This window comes from Astatotilapia calliptera, chromosome 9, assembly GCF_964374335.1.
Source record: "Astatotilapia calliptera chromosome 9, fAstCal68.1, whole genome shotgun sequence".
In the NCBI taxonomy this organism is placed as follows: domain Eukaryota; kingdom Metazoa; phylum Chordata; class Actinopteri; order Cichliformes; family Cichlidae; genus Astatotilapia; species Astatotilapia calliptera.
In genome coordinates, this window is record NC_137430.1 from 24,761,811 (window position 1) to 24,779,646 (window position 17,836).

At 39.5% G+C, this 17,836-nt stretch overlaps 1 protein-coding gene across 2 annotated transcripts in view; it reads left to right on the forward strand.

Moving 5' to 3' along the window:
- ralylb (RALY RNA binding protein like b) overlaps positions 1–17,836 on the forward strand; it is a 128,506-nt gene that overhangs the window by 47,912 nt on the left and 62,758 nt on the right. For both annotated transcript variants that reach the window (XM_026180041.2, XM_026180039.2), the window contains exon 2: positions 10,573–10,846. In XM_026180041.2, coding sequence (XP_026035826.1) covers positions 10,591–10,846 — 256 coding nt within the window. In that variant the 5' untranslated portion in view covers positions 10,573–10,590. The remainder of the gene's footprint in view (positions 1–10,572; positions 10,847–17,836) is intronic.

Below are 17,836 nucleotides of genomic sequence, written 5' to 3' on the forward strand. Positions count from 1 at the left end.
GCTTTACCTTGTCAGTGAGTTACACAAAGTTTCTGCTACCTTTGAACATTTAGCCTGGCAATGAGAGGATGGTGCCGGCGCAGGCATAAACATGACAACTATGAAGATTTGTATCATCAAAGTCCATCTGAGGAGTGTTTCAAACTGTCTTCAGTGTACATATCCTACAGGTCCCTTCATGCTGAACTGTCAGGGTTATTCTCACTGATTAGTATCTCCTTCTTTGGGAGACCACAGGAAATGGAACAATGTGACAACTTGCTCAGGCTGTATTTACTCATGTTCTCATTTCATGCATGTTAAAAGGTCCAATTTAACAAATAACTAGTTTAGCAAACTTTGGTTGTACCAATAGTTTTGAAATATTTATTCTTGCCATGCGGACAGTGATAAGTGACTAGAATAAACTTTGCATCCATTCTGCACTTGGCAGGCAGAGAGATTATGAATAAAAATGAAATTGACATTGGAAACAGTGAAGACATAAAACCTACCCGTTGAAGCTTGATGAACACATAAAGGAAAAACATGGCCAAATTTTCTTGGCCCAGTCCCCACGTCTAGGCTGAATGTCTCTGGCTGCTTACCTCAATACGAAACTAGTGAATTTCCGGTGATTTGATTGATTGTGTTGCTTGCGGTGTGAACATACAGTTGAGCCAGCTGCACTTCACAGCCGATGGAGAGCAGGACTTTGCCTCTCAGTGCCTCCAAACCATCACACTCTGTTTACCGCCAGCAGAAATATGTAAACAAATCCAAGGCAGGGCAACAGCCAAGCATCTTATTTATGCAACAGTTTCAGCACCAGGCGGTGCTATAGGGAAAGGCAGATGATACCAGAAAGGACCTGACACATCGGTCATAGCTAGATTGCAGATGGCTGACCAGCAGCTCTGTAGCACCACCGGAGAAGAGGCGATGCCAAATATATCTTCCTTATCACCCTTTGGAGTTTGGCTCAAGAACAGAGGACACTGTATATTCAAATGCAAGGCCAACAATGAGAGCAAAGTGCATAAAAGGTGAAAAATTTGCTTATTCTGATGACATTATACAGATAATATCCCTTCCTTTCTGCATAGTAATTCTGTAAATGAGACCCGTGAATTTTAAGGTAATTTAAATTCTACTGAGCTGTTGCCAAGCCTTTGAAGCTCAGAAATTGCCTGTCATCCTCTTACAATACCGACTATTGAGCTTGTGCAGTGCATAGGGACGCCTATAAATAAGAAATATCCTTCTGCAAACTGTTAATTGTAGCAAGTCAAGAACAAGATTCAGTGAACTACTCTCTTTCAGACAAAAAATACTGCTTTATGGCTACATGACTGCAGTACTAAAACCCAGGCTGCACTTTGTATTTTCATTACAGTCAAACCAAACACCTTTAAAAACTTAAGATTAATTCTGCTAATGAAGAGTTGGGACTTTGTTTTACTTCTCCTGCAGAGTAGATGTTAACAAATGCTAATTTGCCCCATTAAAAATTTGTCCCAGCTGCAGCGACAACCTGGAGAGCTAATGATGACACATCCAGATTTAATGAGGGAAACAGAATGGTCATCGGGCCAAATAGGTTAGATCCACCAAATCAAAGAGTAGCTTTACAATATTTGAGCATTTTTACACTCTCTGGGTTAATGTCAGTTGGAATTTTATTAGCTTACCCTTATGAATGTTAATGCAGTATAGCAATAGTTAAAATGCAGTTGCACATAAAAAGATAATTAGCAAAGCACAACCAACACAATAGTCGTTAAATGCCAATGTGTCTTCTCTACAGTAATTCCAAAGGAAGTGCTAAAGTGAAATGCAAATTTGAGCAGATTCCACGGTTTCTCTGTCAGCCCTTTCAGTACCCGTTAGTGTAAACCAGAAACAATCGTCTTTCTTGAATTAACATTGGATAATATCGTGGTTGCCTGCAGTGGTGAATTCACAGAGGAGTATCTCCAGAGCCTGCAGTTTCCCGCAGCTCTGCTGATTTTTATGTCATCCTCCAGTTGCAGGTTTTATGAGCCACAGCTTTATTGTTTTGGTTCACTTTCACATCTCTCATAGGAGACAGCGTTCTCATTTGAAAAATCTACTGTACAATACCTGTTCATATCAACAGCAAACATGCAAAGTTTGAGACAACAAAGAGCCGCATATTTCATTTGGTAAAGGAAAAAGTAGGAAATGTAAAAGGACAATACATATTGTACCCATTTTTCCCCAAAGCTGTGTGTACGGACAACTGTTTGTCTGAATTTCTTAAAGTTGATAATCAATTTAATTCAGCTCATTTCCATGTTTGTCCAAAAGTGGACAAAAGTCAGAGAACAGTTGGTGTTCACTGTGCTGAGTGTGGTTGGATATATGAAACTGTCTTCTCTATTTATTTTTTTTTAGAGTAGGTGAATTTATTGTAATGATAATAACTGCTATAGTTCCACATGGCATGAATATTGGTCGTTGCATCACACAGTGGTACCCTAAATGATGATGCCCAGAGGATATAGGGATCCAGCCCACATTAAGTAAAGTGTGGCATTGCTAATATCCTCATTTTTTTAATCACTAAATGCAACTAGTGCAAATATTTCCTGAGTTTGAATGCCACTTTATTAAAATCACTCAGAGCAGAAAGTTTATTTAAGCTTATTTTAATGTTTGCTCCCTGCTTAACGTACTTAAGTGTACTTACGTACTGCACTGCTGTCTTTCTATTTCTGTTATGTAAAGCTTAACACTCCACTGCACCTAAAAGATAGAAATTTCCATTCACAAGCACATCAGACTTGATGAATTCTTCTGGTTTGTAAACAATAATGTATGTATGTATATGCAAGTAGTTAGTTCCACCTGTGATTGATTTCTTTTGTTATTTTGTTTCTTGTACTAAAGTGAATGATTTCGGCTCTTTCCCACACCTGAAACGTCTTGATTTTTGATGTTATTTTTCTGCTTGCCCATTTTGAGGAGGTGGAAACATCCAACTGCACTGTGGATAGAAAGCTTTTAGATATCCCGTGGAGCTATGTTCCATAGTGGAGAGGAAGCTTTCAAAACAATCATGCAGAGTGGGTTTTATATCACCCCGATGCTATTCTTACCAATCAGATTGGATTAAGAGCAGACAGAGATTGATCTATGCTGCGCTCGAGAGCTCACTGTGTTTGACCAGATTACTTTTAACTCTGTGCAGCTGTATACTACCATGGAAAGAAATGAAATCTTGTCAGTGCAATTGAGGTGTTCCCCTGTCAGTCACAAACAGCAGACTCCCCCTGGATAATAAGAAATTCCTCTTGTATATCATCCAATGTTTGCTATGCCCCGGCACACGGGAGTTTTTCCCATCATATTTTACCCATCACTTTCGTGCAGGTGAATGAGAGCCAACTGAGAAATGACTCCATTTGCATGTTAGCTAATTGTATCGTTCCTTCAGGCTTTCTAATAGTCAATGAATTTTCTGAGAACAGAGTTCAGGGGAATAAAAATGGTTGGCGCTGCGACGCATAGCCACTATTTGTAGTGAAATGAGGTTTGCTGCAGGTAAGAGGAAAAGGGGCCCAATGTGAAGGGTTGTGGTATTGAAGTAAGACAAGATGTATGAGGTACATAGTCTTTCTTCCAAGGCTATAACCACCCAAGAAAGAAAGAAATGCTCAAGCATAAACTGAACAAAAAAGTAATAAAAATTAGTAAACACAGTCTGCTTTTTTTTTTTTAAATAGCATGCTGTGCCACATAAATTACACACAGGAGTATTGTATCATTACTGTCATTGCTTGTACTTAAAACTCATTTCACAAGTAAAAGCACACTAGAGGAAAAGTTCAGTAATTTATTAAACAGGGGTTGCATAACAGACGTCATGATTGATGAAATTTTGTCCATGAGCAGAGAGCTAATTGATAGGTTTGTAGCTTGAACCCATCCGCTGGAACGTTGAAGACAATATAATTACACTGCAAAGCAAGACACAAGTAGGCAAGCTTCTTCATGTTTCTCGTGCACGGGAGAGAACCGGACAGGCACCGTTCCTTCGCTTGACCCCAGTTGCTCTCGTCCGTTCTCCCGTACCACTGTTCTTTTATTGAGGTTACATGAATATGCATAAGTTCATTAACATATGACATCTACATACACACAAAGAGTACCTTGCCAGTGTGTGTGTGTGTGTGTGTGTGTGTGTGTGTGTGTGTGTGTGTGTGTGTGTGTGTGTGTGTGTGTGTGTGTGTGTGTGTGTGTGTGTGTGTGGACTGCTGATCAAAGGGTCAAACATCCTTGGTCAGGAAGAGGGTAGCCTCCCCCTCACCCTAGATGGTTCATCCTAGATGACACGGTGAGGAAGTCCTGCAGTTCATCTAAACAAAGAGCACTTAGACTAGAACAGACGCAACTACGTTAATCCTACCATAAAATAATAAGACACGGTATGACCTCTCATGCTCCCAAAGTGCTGTCTAATACACACAAAGTTTGCAGACTATCAAGGATCAAAACCTCTACCAATCTACAACTAATTACAAAACTCTAAGCATATATAAGTAAATATTTCTAAGCATAAATGACAATCAACAATACAAACCTAACACTAATGGATGCACTTCATCCATTAGAATGGGGTTCAATTAAGAGCTGTGATTTTTAGGCCATGTCTTGGGACTGTAACACCTATTTAACGTATTAGGAGGTGGTGAACGTGAGTAAAACAACAACGATCCTTTTAGCTCTGCTTTGGTCTCCACCACCTTCTCAGTGTCATGACAAACAGGTTTTGTCTCTGCGTTTTAAGCTTAATATTCTTTATTATTTAGATTCAGGAAATAGTTTATTCTTTCTTGTTATTAGTTCAAGCTTAATTTTGAGTCCTGCTTTTCTGTACCTTCAGAGATTTTCAGTTTCTTTTGAATTCTGCAACTCAATGCAACAATGTTACATTTCCTGGTTGCTTTATCTTTATGCTCCCAGTTTAGTCTTCTGGGATCCCTAGCCTTCAGCTCTCTGTCACTGGAAACCTAGCTCCTCTTTGTGTCTATAGTTTGTTATTTGTGTCTTGCTGTTCATATTTTGTTAGTGTCATACTGTGCTTCTGACCCTCTTCCCCAACTGCACCACCTGAAAGAGGTCTTTTGTGTCTGAAATTGACATAACATTGAGGGGAAAATCTGGTTGATGGGGTTAAGACAAGGCTACAGTAGTGTTTTTTGTTTTGTTTTTTTACATCATCCTCCAATTTTAGTTAAAAAGCTAAGGGCAGCTTTGAAGATGAGATTATAATGATTATAATGATTTAGCAGCCTCTGAAAACAGTAATTAAATATTTAAAACCATAAATCCCATTCATGGTTTAGGTTAGCAGTCAAAAACATCTCTTACCTTAAGAGATGTTGCTCTCTTACCCCATGCAATTAACTGCTCAGAGAACAAAAAACAATGACTTGTGATAGTCATAAACAGTGAGGCTGTGTAAATGTCCCATTGAACAAAATTTATCTCACATTTATAGCACTTCAAACACCCTATGCCAGCAAAATTAGAATGGCTCCTCCTCCTCCTCCTTTTTATAGGTCCACTTTGCAGTGGTGTAGCAGAGTTGAAGCTGAGGCCGGCACTGTGTACCTTGACTCATAAAGCCAAAGGGCAGCAGCTGATTGAAAATGTGGAGAGAATTAGTTTTATGGCTTCCTATCTTGGAGACTGGAGTCCTTTTTTTTTAGATGCAAATAGAATAGTGAAAGTGCTGTATAGCATTAAATGTGTTTACGGCCTTTATTCTGTTCATATTAAATTTAATTTCCGTAACTGTTCCTTCACCTTTAAATCAGGCGAAATGTTGGGAGTGCTGTTTCTCTTTGGATCACAATCGTTTCAGCCTCTGACCACACTTCACAAAAGTGCACATATTTATGGCTGGCTGCACGACTGAGATACTCTGCGGCCTATAATACAAATAGAGCTGTTGATTTACAAATAGGATTTTTTTTCACAGTTGTTGCTGTTGCTTTCACGGGCAGAAAGACACATTTTAAGTCAAGATATAAATGGAAGAAATCTTTGAAGCAATTATTCTAACTTTGCGGTACACGGTGGCAACGCTTTTGGAAAAGGTGTATCGGGTTACCTTTCTCTGTTCTGTTTCAGCGAGCAGCTTCTTCGGCCTTTCCTCAGCCCGTCGAGCTGCCTAGGCAACAATCAGAGCAGAGAGGCTGAGGCATCGTGAAGAGAAATGTACAGTGGTGGAGTGGTAGGAAATTACAAAAGGAATCAATTCAATGAGTTCCCTCCATGAAAAAAAATGTCTATAAATCAGGCAGAGCCAGAGCCAAACAACAACCTTTTAAGAGCCTGTCTACCGAGGCACAATGCATTACAGAGCAAGAGAGAGCTCAGTAATATGGCTACTTCTGCACGAAACCCTTTCTTTTTTCACTCAACCGCTAACCCAACATAGCAGTGCTGTCAACTACATAACCTTGATACTTTTTTTACTGACCTTATTTGTATGTCTTTATCATTGCCATGATATTGGGCTTCTCTTACAAAACATATTAGAGGCAAAGCATGCTGCGCTTTTCTGTAATGCCAGAACATCAAAGTGTTTTTTTCCCCAAAGGAGACGTCCACCTTTTGAAAAATGTGGCACTTATTCTGACACGACCACGCCGGCATGAAAGTGAAAATGAAGACTTATCTGTCTTCACCTCTTAACTGTCAAAAGGCAGTACAGTTGAAGCTGTAATCATTTTTAAAGAGTGGGCTTTGAACACCAGGTCGTTACTTTTCCTCTAAAAGCAGTTTGCAGAGCACGTTTCTGTTTTTTTTGATAACAAATATCAGGTCCTCTAAAACAATTCTTTTTCCAATTACATTCCTGGTTGAATATCACTTCCTGCGCTGTTTTCCCATGTTTCTCCCTGTGACGCTATCACCTCAGAGGACAAGAAGCTTAATGGAGGTTGTAAATATACTAAAAGGCAAGGTCAGCAGGAAAACCACTGATGGAATAAATTAGTGTCCCGTTCTAAAGAAAACAACAGAGAAGACAACATGAAATATAACAGTAAGAAGGGGTAAAGTGGTCCGAAGGCCAGTATCCACTCCTGATTTATTAAACTAGAGAGGCAACCTAACCCTTCTCCACTGATGTGTCATGTTTCCTGTGACCTGTCCATGAACATCCATATGGCAGGAGTGTCAGACTGGGGTTTTGAACTAGCATTAGGTGGTCACTGTGGTGCTCGTTTGAGTTAAGACATGCATATCTGTGTGCCTGCACCACATCAATTTTCAGTGTCTGCCACTGATAAATGACAAGGCCACTTGAGGGCTGGTGAGCAGGAGTTTATTCCCACATGTGGCAACGTGCAGAAACAGCACATCCATGCAACACTGTAAACCCGAGCTGCTGTGCGACCACAGTAGGTGCAAATAGTCAAAGAAATAACATGAGACGTTAGGTGATATAACACATAAAACATGTGTTGCCAAGTGAAAGAGTAGCGGTAGTGTGTGTTGCCTGATCCCAGACTCAGGTGTAATGGATGCATGACACAGAATATTTCCTCTGTAAATCGCACGGCTGTTCCACTTTACTGGTTGACTGGGCAGCTTTCTTCTTTATCTACTGTGGCTTCAGTGTGTGAATTGCACCTTTTCAGAATTATTCTCCTGCCACATACAGCCAATTGCCGAACAAAGTTATTATGGGACAGCACATCACAATAAAACTACACTGTGTAATTGTGCAGAGATTGACGCTACGCAGTGGGCAATCAAAGCTGCCGCGCCGTAGGAGTCTACAGCCGTTTGCATTGGAAATTATGTTTGGTAAAGGGAAAGAGACTGCCAGTCAGAAATGCGTACGTGTGTGCGCTTGTGTGTTCGTGCACGATATTCCAAGAACATCAGCGTTACCTTGGTTACTAATCCTATTTACTGAGGATTGGATCCATTATTCAGGTTCTTCGTCTCAAAGCTGAATAGTTGTTATCACAGTGTGTCAGGGACAGAGACTCAGAGCAGGCAAATATTAAATATGCAGTGTTTTCTTCACAATATTTCACAGTATTTAATGGACTAACTGTAATCCATTTTGGAACATAAACTGTAATGAAAACCAGGATTTTTCCAGCTATAAAAAAACAAAACGACATGCTTGCAGTGAAAAGAAAATCAAAGGAAAAACTGGTGGAAAAATTTGGGGGGATCAATTTACCTATCTGCTGTTTGATAACCGTAATTAAACATACAACAATGATCGCTCAATAGTGCATCCTTTCATTGGGTAGGCATAATTGCCCCGATGCTGCGACCAATCATCTTTCGTGAAAACTAACATTCAAGCCGTGAAAAGGTCATTTAGGAATAATTGCAGAGGAGGCCTACAAAAGCTGAGGCTAATGTACGTTGATAACTTGACAGCACAGAAAAGTCTGAATAAAACTGTAACACGAATTACAGCCCACGCTTTATGTGATCAGTGAAATGGCACACAAAGCATTAGGGATGCAACAATATGGGTATTGAGATAGCAAAGCTTTTTCACTGACAGCTACTGTATTTGGTTTCTCACAAAGCGGAGAGAACTGCTGTGACATTCACATATTGTTGCTTCTTCTTATGCTCCTCACAATCATCCAGTGGTAGCATTTCAACCATGAAAAATGTGGCTTAGGTAAGCAGTTGACTGGCCAGTGACATTGTACTTTACATACAGAGAAGGAAACCTTCAACAACAACAACAACAACAACAACAGCCTTTTCAACAAAAAGGTGCATTAAAAAAGTAGAACCCAACTAGGAAAAAGGGTAAAAGTTTAAAAGTTTAGTAAGTTTTAAGAAAATGATATGTTGCTATCAAACAAGTCATTTATGTTTATCATTTACTAAAAACTAGCTATAATTTGAATTTAATATGATAACATTGGTACATATAATAACACACAGCATTGGACCCGTGCCACAACAACAGTAAGGCCAATCTCACTCCCTTCTTGGTGTCATTTAACCAAAACCACAATCTTATCCTAAAGCTATTAAGTAGGTTTGACACCTAAACTATCTAAAACAAAAAGGGCAGTAAAAGCAAAAGTAAACACAAAGTGAAAATGATTGTGTGTTATTGACTAATTACACACAGTCTAAGTCCATGTAGTTACAGCACGCACAGTTGTGTTATAATAGACAGCCAATTTGTGTTTATAGATGATCTATATAGTATTTATTAACCATTTGCAGAGCTTAGAAACATCAATCCAGCTCCACCTGTCAGAATGAATGTGGAATGGGTAAAGATCATGCATTCAGACTGATTCAGGCCCGGCTCCAATTCCTATCCTGTCATCTCCCAGCACTCTCTGCCCTGATCCACTCAGAGTGGCTTATTTTGTCCAACACAACCTGTGTTCCTCATTCAAAATTGCTCATCCTTCCAAAATTACACCGAAAGATCTAAAATCTAATTAAACAACATGTAGATAGTTCTGTAAAAGTTGACATGGTTGCCTTTACTTCACATTTATGAAAGAATTGGAAAGTTGCCCTACTTTTTTGAGTTAAACGTGAAGTACTTATAGTCGCTTAACTCTAAATATTAACAGAGGCCGTCATTCATCAGTTACAGAACAATTATTATTAAAAGATGTGTAAGCATTAAATAATGGTGCAATTTCATTAACAGTAAAAGCTTTATTTTTATTAAAAATGAATTTTCCATTCATTAACTACGGTTAATATAAAGTATTACTGGAAAAAAGTAATTATCCTGCGTTTCATGGAGCTCCGGTGTGTAATATGAGTAAATAAATGTCAAATGACTCAAGTTAAATTGAAGTAATTTTAAGTGTATGTAAAATATCTGTTTCAAAATCTCCTTTCCAGAAGTTTGACTTTTACTTCATCTTTTTTTCTATCTAGTTATATTTCATGTCACATTTCGTGACAGTGGATTTGTCACCAGCCAATCACATGCCCCCAGCTGGGTCAGTAAAACATCCATTCACAGCAATGCTGTCAGTTGCTGGAGGAATCACAGAGAGACTCTGTGTGTGTGTTTTACTCTTTAAAGTAGTTGTCTGACTGAGAAACATAAAACCACGATGCCATGTTAGCCAAGGTCACAAACCAGCACACCGAGCTGGCTGGGTAAGTAAGTAAGAAGCACATGTATGTGATGAAGAAGCAATGATCATCATTCAGAATTGGCTAAATTTAGTGTTGTTGCAGCTCAAGAAAGGTCAGTTGTTAAACCGTTATATTTTTTCTTTCCTTTTTTTTAAACTTGCAGTGTTTTTGATTTCTCTAAGCAGCAGTTAGGTAACTGGTGACAACTCTGCTATCATGAAATGACTTCTTTAAGAGTATTATTGGATATTTTACTGATTCTGAATTAGTTCCTGAAGTTCTTCAAAAACGGTTCCATCTATAATTGTGCTTATTTATTTGACTATCTGTGTCATTATGTTATGTTAAAAAAATAATATTAAACACTTCCTTTGGAGCAGAATTAGCTGGAGTTGGCCTGCCCGTCCTCTAAAGCTTTCCCCCTCCCCTCCCCCTCTGTCTGTGTCCCAGGAGGGCAACTGGAGGAGAATGACTGGTAAAACTCAGACCAGCAACGTGACCAACAAGAATGACCCTCGTTCCCTCAACTCCAGAGTCTTTATTGGCAACCTCAACACAGCCATCGTCAAGAAGACCGACATAGAGGTCATCTTCGCCAAGTATGGCAAGATAGTGGGTTGCTCTGTGCACAAGGGTTACGCCTTTGTACAATACATGAACGAAAGGAACGCCCGAGCAGCAGTGGCGGGGGAAAACGCCCGTATCATTGCTGGACAGCCTCTTGGTGAGTCTTTGCTTTGTTTTTGTTTTGTTCTTTTCCTCTTTGCTCTCAGGTATCTATCATTTGCTATGCAGATTTTATTAGTATGAAAGCCCAGTGAAATATAGCCTATACTGTACTTCACAAACACTTTCCTCTTGAAATACAGAGGCTTGATCTTTGCTGGAGGAATGGATTGTCTCTCTCGGGAACAAAAACTGCCTTAGGCATCTTTCAGGCTTTTAGTTTAGAGCCTCTCTTGGCTCCTAAATGCTGAAATGTCTGTGTTTGTTGTCATGCTGTTTTTGAGAAAATCCCTGCTGAATCATTTAACTGATCCACTAGTGGATGTAAGCACAGTTTGATTTTAACATTTACTAAACATCAACTTGCAGAAAGTGTGTCAAAGTTCTTGTGACATACTACTTAGAGCGGAATGGAATTTATTATGTGGCATGGGATGCACCTCCAATATGCTGTGCAAGCACTGCTACTCTACTGTGCGTGCACTTTTTGTGTTTTATGTTGTTGTTGTTGTTGTTTGTGGATCGTGAGTGGGAAAACTTTTCATATTTGGAATTGTTTTGTTCCTGGCTGGCAGGCAAAATGTTTAAGCAATCAAAAGACGTGAGTCAAAAGTTAACTTTTTATACAAATGGAAACAAATTAGAAAAATACCGAAGAATCATTGTTATACGGTTTTGTGTGTCTTCACTCCAGAAGCAAACAAAGCTACAATTTAAGTTTCAGTGTTGAATTAAGTTTTGTCTCTGAAGGGCATTGTCTGGGGCCTTATCTTGTTAAAACATCTTTGCGAAGCCTAGGGGTGAATTGCAAAGATACAGCGGAGCACATTCCTAGACACTACTGCTATCAAACATAATTTTAAAATGATCATGACCAGATAATGCTGTGCATGCAGGCAGGCGAGCAAGAGACCTTTTGATTAAATTCTCTGCAGCAAGTTTAGTGTTTCAACTAGGGAGCCTGGGCTCTGCAGTGAGTGCAATGTGCAGGTTTTACTGAGTGTTAGTCATAATGCAATAACAGTAAAAAGAAATTAAACCTTCTTTCAGTGCTAAGGACCAAATTAACCATTTGGTCCTTAGCACATCTTAAAATTAACTAAATGCAATCTCAGATGAATTCCAAAACATGGTATATTACACTTTGTCATTATTTATATAACAAAAGTCAAACCAGATGCAGAAGCAGTTTGCAGAAAGCAAAATACATTCTTACAGCTTCCGTAAGAGACTTTAAGAGACTAAGTAGCAGTCAGGTGCTGCTAATCAATGCACTTGATAATTACATCAGGAAGTGTGAGCACCTTATAAATGCAGACGTTTTAGTGGTTTGCAGGTCTGGAGCATTCTAGTGTGGGTTAAAACATTACCAAGGAGGAAAGACACCAGAAACGATCTTAAAGAAAGAATCGTTGGTGCCAGTCTGGTAAGGGAAGTGTTGCAGGACAATTTCCAAACAATTAGAAATGCTTCATTCTGCAGTGAGAAAGAATACTCACATGTGGAAAACATACCAATTACCAATCTTCCAGTGAATGTACCACCCCAAGGTCAGACTGTGCAGTCCTCAGACTGCTCAATGAGCTACATCTCAGGCTCTACAGGCCTCACTTAGCATTTTAAATGCTGAAGTTTATGACAGCACAATTAGTGAAAGATGGAGAAAGTATAGCTCATTTCAGGGCTGCCAGGAGAAAACCTGTCCTACTCTTGTGTCTAGAAAGAAATTAGCAGCATGGTTTGAAAAGTTGCAGCTGAATCAACTTTCTTGATGAATATCTTTTGGACAAAGTGGTGTTTGCCAAACATGATGCTGTCCATTATGGCCAAACACCAAATACTGCATTTCAGCACAAACACATCATACTAAGTGTTAAGCACAGTAATGGAGAGGTGATGATTCGGCTTGTTTTATATACCAAAGTAATCTAGAGTCAAATGTGAGGCCATCTAACCAACAGCCAAAGTTTGTACAAAATTGGGACAAATTAACAGGACAATGATCTCTCTCCTTCACTCAGACTCAGTGCATTGTACAGCTAATAACAATGAACTAAAAATGACTAGACAGGTATGGCGTGGCTGGAAGGGTTTCCAAGAGAAAGCCTCTTCTCTGTAAAATGAGATATTTGTCATTAGGCTCTTATTTCATTGCAAAGAAACACGAGGCTCCCTACGGAAAGATTGAAGAGGTACGATAATAACTGAACCCATAAAAGAACATAGATACAAAGCCAAGACAATGGACATAATAGTGGATAATAAGGTAGACCTACATGATCACTTTGGTTACCTTGCAGTTTTGTGTCTTTATGATGTTGTATCATAAAGACACAAAACTTTTGGTTCCACCATGATTTTTCTGTGACTATGGAGTAAAGAAGGACACAGCTTGATTGTCAGCTTGGACTTGAAAGTGATCTTTCTAATCTTTTTGAAAAGGGAACATTTAATGAAAGAAAATGCAGAGCTCATTTAAAAGTTGTCTGTTCTGCATCAACCAGACAAGTTATTGATCTGCCTCCTTTCGACACAGCTTATATCTACCAAAACACCAATAGTCTGACACCGGTAGTCTGACTTGACTCTCACACCCTCCTATAAAAGTCTACTCATGTGGTTCTTTCAGCTGCTTTTCTCTTGTTAAGATGTTGAGCTGTTCATGAAAGTGTTTCCTCTTTGCCAATTATTGGATATTTCCCCTGCACGCTGATTGTGTGATTGGAGCTTTCTAAAACAAATAATAATAATAATAATAATAAGATTTTTTTTTTTAATTATACTATTTCTCTATCAAGATAAAACATCAGTATCAAGCACTGATGATCTCTCGTTGACTGGTTAATGTGAGCTAATGTGTTTTTGCTCTTGAGGATGTGCATTAGTTTGATATTTATTGTTATGGATGTTACAATCAGTGAATTAGCAGGGAAAAAACTGTTATTAAAACCATTCACGAGAAGGTTGATCAGCCGACGGAGCCAAAACCATATGTGAGCAATCCACCGAAGGCCTAATAAGAGTTAAACTGATTCATTTGTGACTTTAATGCTAGACAGGTGACTCTTTTTCATGTGTGATTGCTTGTTTTTGGTTGAGAAAACAATAATAACTAAAAGTATTTTCATTACTACAGAGTTCATTTCACACGAAGCAAGACAATCCAGCCTTCACTGCTATCACTCAGTCTGCAAGTCATGTGGCGTAAGTAAGACTGGAAGATAGATCTTTAATTGACAATTTAGACCACCCTTCTTCTCATCCTGCCAAGCTGATGCTTTTTATATTAACATGGCAGAGAAATGAATCAGCCCCGTAATGATTTTGTGATGAAGGATGACCTCCCCAAAGCATCCGGCTTCCTGTGCAAAAACATTTCATTAAAGGGTTATTACCTGCAAGTTGATTGCACGTCAGCTTCACAGGTACGCTAACATTGCTCTGTTACTAAAGGACCGGCATTCATGTGTGTTGCTGTTTGAGCCACTGTTGACAATGTCTGTTGTTATCATTGACCGCCCGCGCAAGACGAATCAACAAATCTTTGTGTGGGGGGAGAGGAATGTTTGAAAAAGCACAGTTTTGAAGTGGGAAAAGAGGTCAGTGGAATAATCACATCATATTTCGACTGCACAGCTCCACTTCAGTTGTGCAGACCCAAGGTGATGACTAATCTGTGCACTCGCTGATACACAAGTGTCAGAGGTCATAGCCTGCTGCCACCACTGCAGATGAGACTGTTACTGTATATGTGCTATATGTTTGTGTGTGTGTGTGTGTGTGTGTGTGTGTGTGTGTGTGTGTGTGTGTGTGTGTGTGTGTGTGTGTGTGTGTGTGTGTAGCTAAAAAACCGCAGATGAGCAAATGCAAAAATTCTAAAATTGCAAAGCTGGCAGCACCGTCCTCCCCTCGCCTGCAGAATGAAAAATGGATGCTCCATTACTCTATCAAATATGAGTAGGAGTTCGTGAGATCGTAGCTAGGATTCTGAGCACAGCAATCATTACCAAATAATAGTACGTGTGATGCTATTTTGAGTGGAGCGCTGTATCTCTGTGCAATTCGCAGATACAAGCTTGAAGAAATTTCTCGTTTTGCAGGAGCGCAGATGTTTAATATAGCATCACATCAGACACGAAGACGCTTTCCTCTGTTCCTCTGTTGGTGAAACATTGAAAAAAAAAAGCCCCAGTACATACTAGACAGTAAAGAAACCTCCCTTGCCACAGTGTTGGCAGTATTTAAAGCAAGGATTCTTGATTTGTGGATATCAAACGTGCAACAGTGGAGCTCTAATGCCAAAATCAAAAGTAGAAAATATACAGTGCAGTGAAAAAGTGTGCGTTTCCTTCCTGATTTCCTATTCTTTGACATATTTATCATTTACCCTATTTGAAAGTAAGTGACCACCCCCAAATCATGATTTTCCACACCCAGCCTTGATTACTGCCAGACTTGTTAAATCAAGAAACCACTTAAACAGAACCTGTCTGACAAAGTAAAGCAGGCTTTAATATCACAAAAAGCCACACATCATGCCACAATCTAAAGAAACAGCTGAGAAAGAAAGTTAATGAGATCTATCGGTTTGGAAAAGGTTGCAAAGACACTTCTACGGCTTTGGGAACCACAGTGAGAGCCATTATCCACACAAGGAAAAAACTTGAAACGGGGGTGAACGTGTCCTGGTTCTACAGTTTTTTTTAAAAACAAAACTGTGTTGGAGTGGTCTGTTCATAATCAGGACTTAAATCTGATTGAGATGCTTTGGCATGACCTTAAACAGGCCGTACGTGCTGAAAAACTCTCCAGTGTGGCTGAATTAAAAATTCCTCCACACTGAGTTGAAAGATTTATTGCCAATTATCACAAATGGTTGATTGCGGTTCTTATTGCCAAGGGTGGCGCAACCAGCTATTATGTTTAGGAGGCAATCACTTTTTCACACAGGTAGGTTTGAATGATAAAAGAACAATAAATAAAAATACAGATTTGTATTTACTCGGTTTATCTTTTGTCTAAAATCTGTCTAAAATGTGTTTGATCATCTGAAACATTAAAGAGTGATAAATGAAAAATATGCAAAAAAGAAAAAGAAAAAAGAAAAGAAAGACATTGTTTTTCAATTTATATATATCACAGTATCCTTGATTTGTTTTGCTTTGTGTGTCTCTCTCCATGGAGCTGAAACAATTAAACCTCGCAGTTTTTACCAAGCCAGTTGCTAGCTGTGCCTTTCTTCTTCCTGGCGCTGGCAATGGTAGTGTGCTGGAACTTTAACTGAATGCAAATGAGAATGAAGAGACTAAACAAAGCAATAAATTTGTTATCAAAGACTCAGTAGCACTCAAAACAACTGCGGGAAACTTGTCAGTATTAGCAGCTCCTTTTACAAAAACACATTTCATCTGTTGAATGCGTAACAGAAATGCTGAATTGTATGAACTCGGAACACTTTTCGCTCATTTTTCTGAAAGATGCAAACTATTCTCCGCGATGACAATAAAATCCCTCGTAGGACAATCGCTCAAGTATTTAGAGTTATCTGAGGTCAGCTGCTCTACATGTACTGTAAAGTACAAATGTCTCTTCCTTTCACTTCTGGTGCCTTCCCTGCCCTCTGGCTAAAAGTTGACTGGAAGAATTTCTTGTGGCTCAGTGACATGATGATTGCTGGCATCCATGAACCTCAAATGCATCTGAGCAGTTGCCTTCCTCACCCATTGAGAGGTATCAGCTCTATCTGTATGGCCTCCCTCTTCTCTGGGCTCAGGGGGCTGCCATGGAGACGACGAACGACAGATTTTTTTTTCAGCATCCCCGGAGCCTCCACATCGTTGCAGTGCCGATTTTTAATACGGCACGCTGAAAATAACCCTTACGCTACCTTAACATTAAGTGGAAGGACTCGCAAGGAGTTAACATCAAACTTGGGTCTTTGAAACTTTTCAGAGATTTCATAAAAAAGCTGATTATATAAAACTCCTTTGAAGTATTCGCATCAAATGTTTGCGATGCATATCACACTTGCCCTTTATGTGGTAAGCTGAATATCTATCATTTCTTGTTTTTCTCATCTACAGAGGTGGTTGTTTCAACCGTGTCCTGACGTGGCACGGTGAGCTTAAGTGCGTGCCTGGAAGCAGCAGACGTGTGTGATTGGCAGGTGGTGATTGAAGCCCTGATGGAAAAAGGGCAATGAAAGAATAACATCCTATATTTTTCTAAGCAAGGCCATGTATGAAGATACAAGCTGCTGTGTGAGCTGGGAGCGGAGGAGTGGAGGAGAGAGAGGTAGATAGCGGAGAGAGGGCAGGCTAACAACATCTCTGGAGAGCCTGCCTGGTAGCGAGTACACCTGATAATCTTTCTTCTGTTGACTCCTGTTTTAAGTAGCTTGACCCTCCCTGAAGAGATTCGCATTCCACCTGGAAGTTTCATGTTGAAGGTCCATCCCATTACAATATTAATGACCAAAGTGAAGGATAATGTTTGATGGATCACCAATCATACCGCCTCCAAATGGCATTGGCAAGAGTTAGGCACATAAATAATAAAGTGATTTAGATGCAAAATCCATCCTAAGCGGATTACAAAAGCAGTGGCACTGCAATCAATCGTCATTTTGGGCCAACATGATGCATAGCAAGCAGCACCAGACACAGAGAGTAAACTACAGCAGGGAGAAGAGTGAGGAGGGACAGGTAGAAGGAGAACATGCAGGGAGTAGTGCTTACAGTGGCTACAGATACACTTACTGGAGCTGTACGTTGCTTTTTTCTGGGTTTATTTTTATACTTAGAGATTAATAGACAAATACAGGTGACGTTATTTTATTTTTGATTATTAGGAGTTCGTCTACAGGGGACTTCTTTTAAAGGCATTTTACAATGTATTATTTTAATCAAGGGGCGAGACTGCTGTGAGGTCAGAACAGGACACTGGTGGCCAGTTGAAAGCTCCTGACATTAATGATAAAAAGCATCAA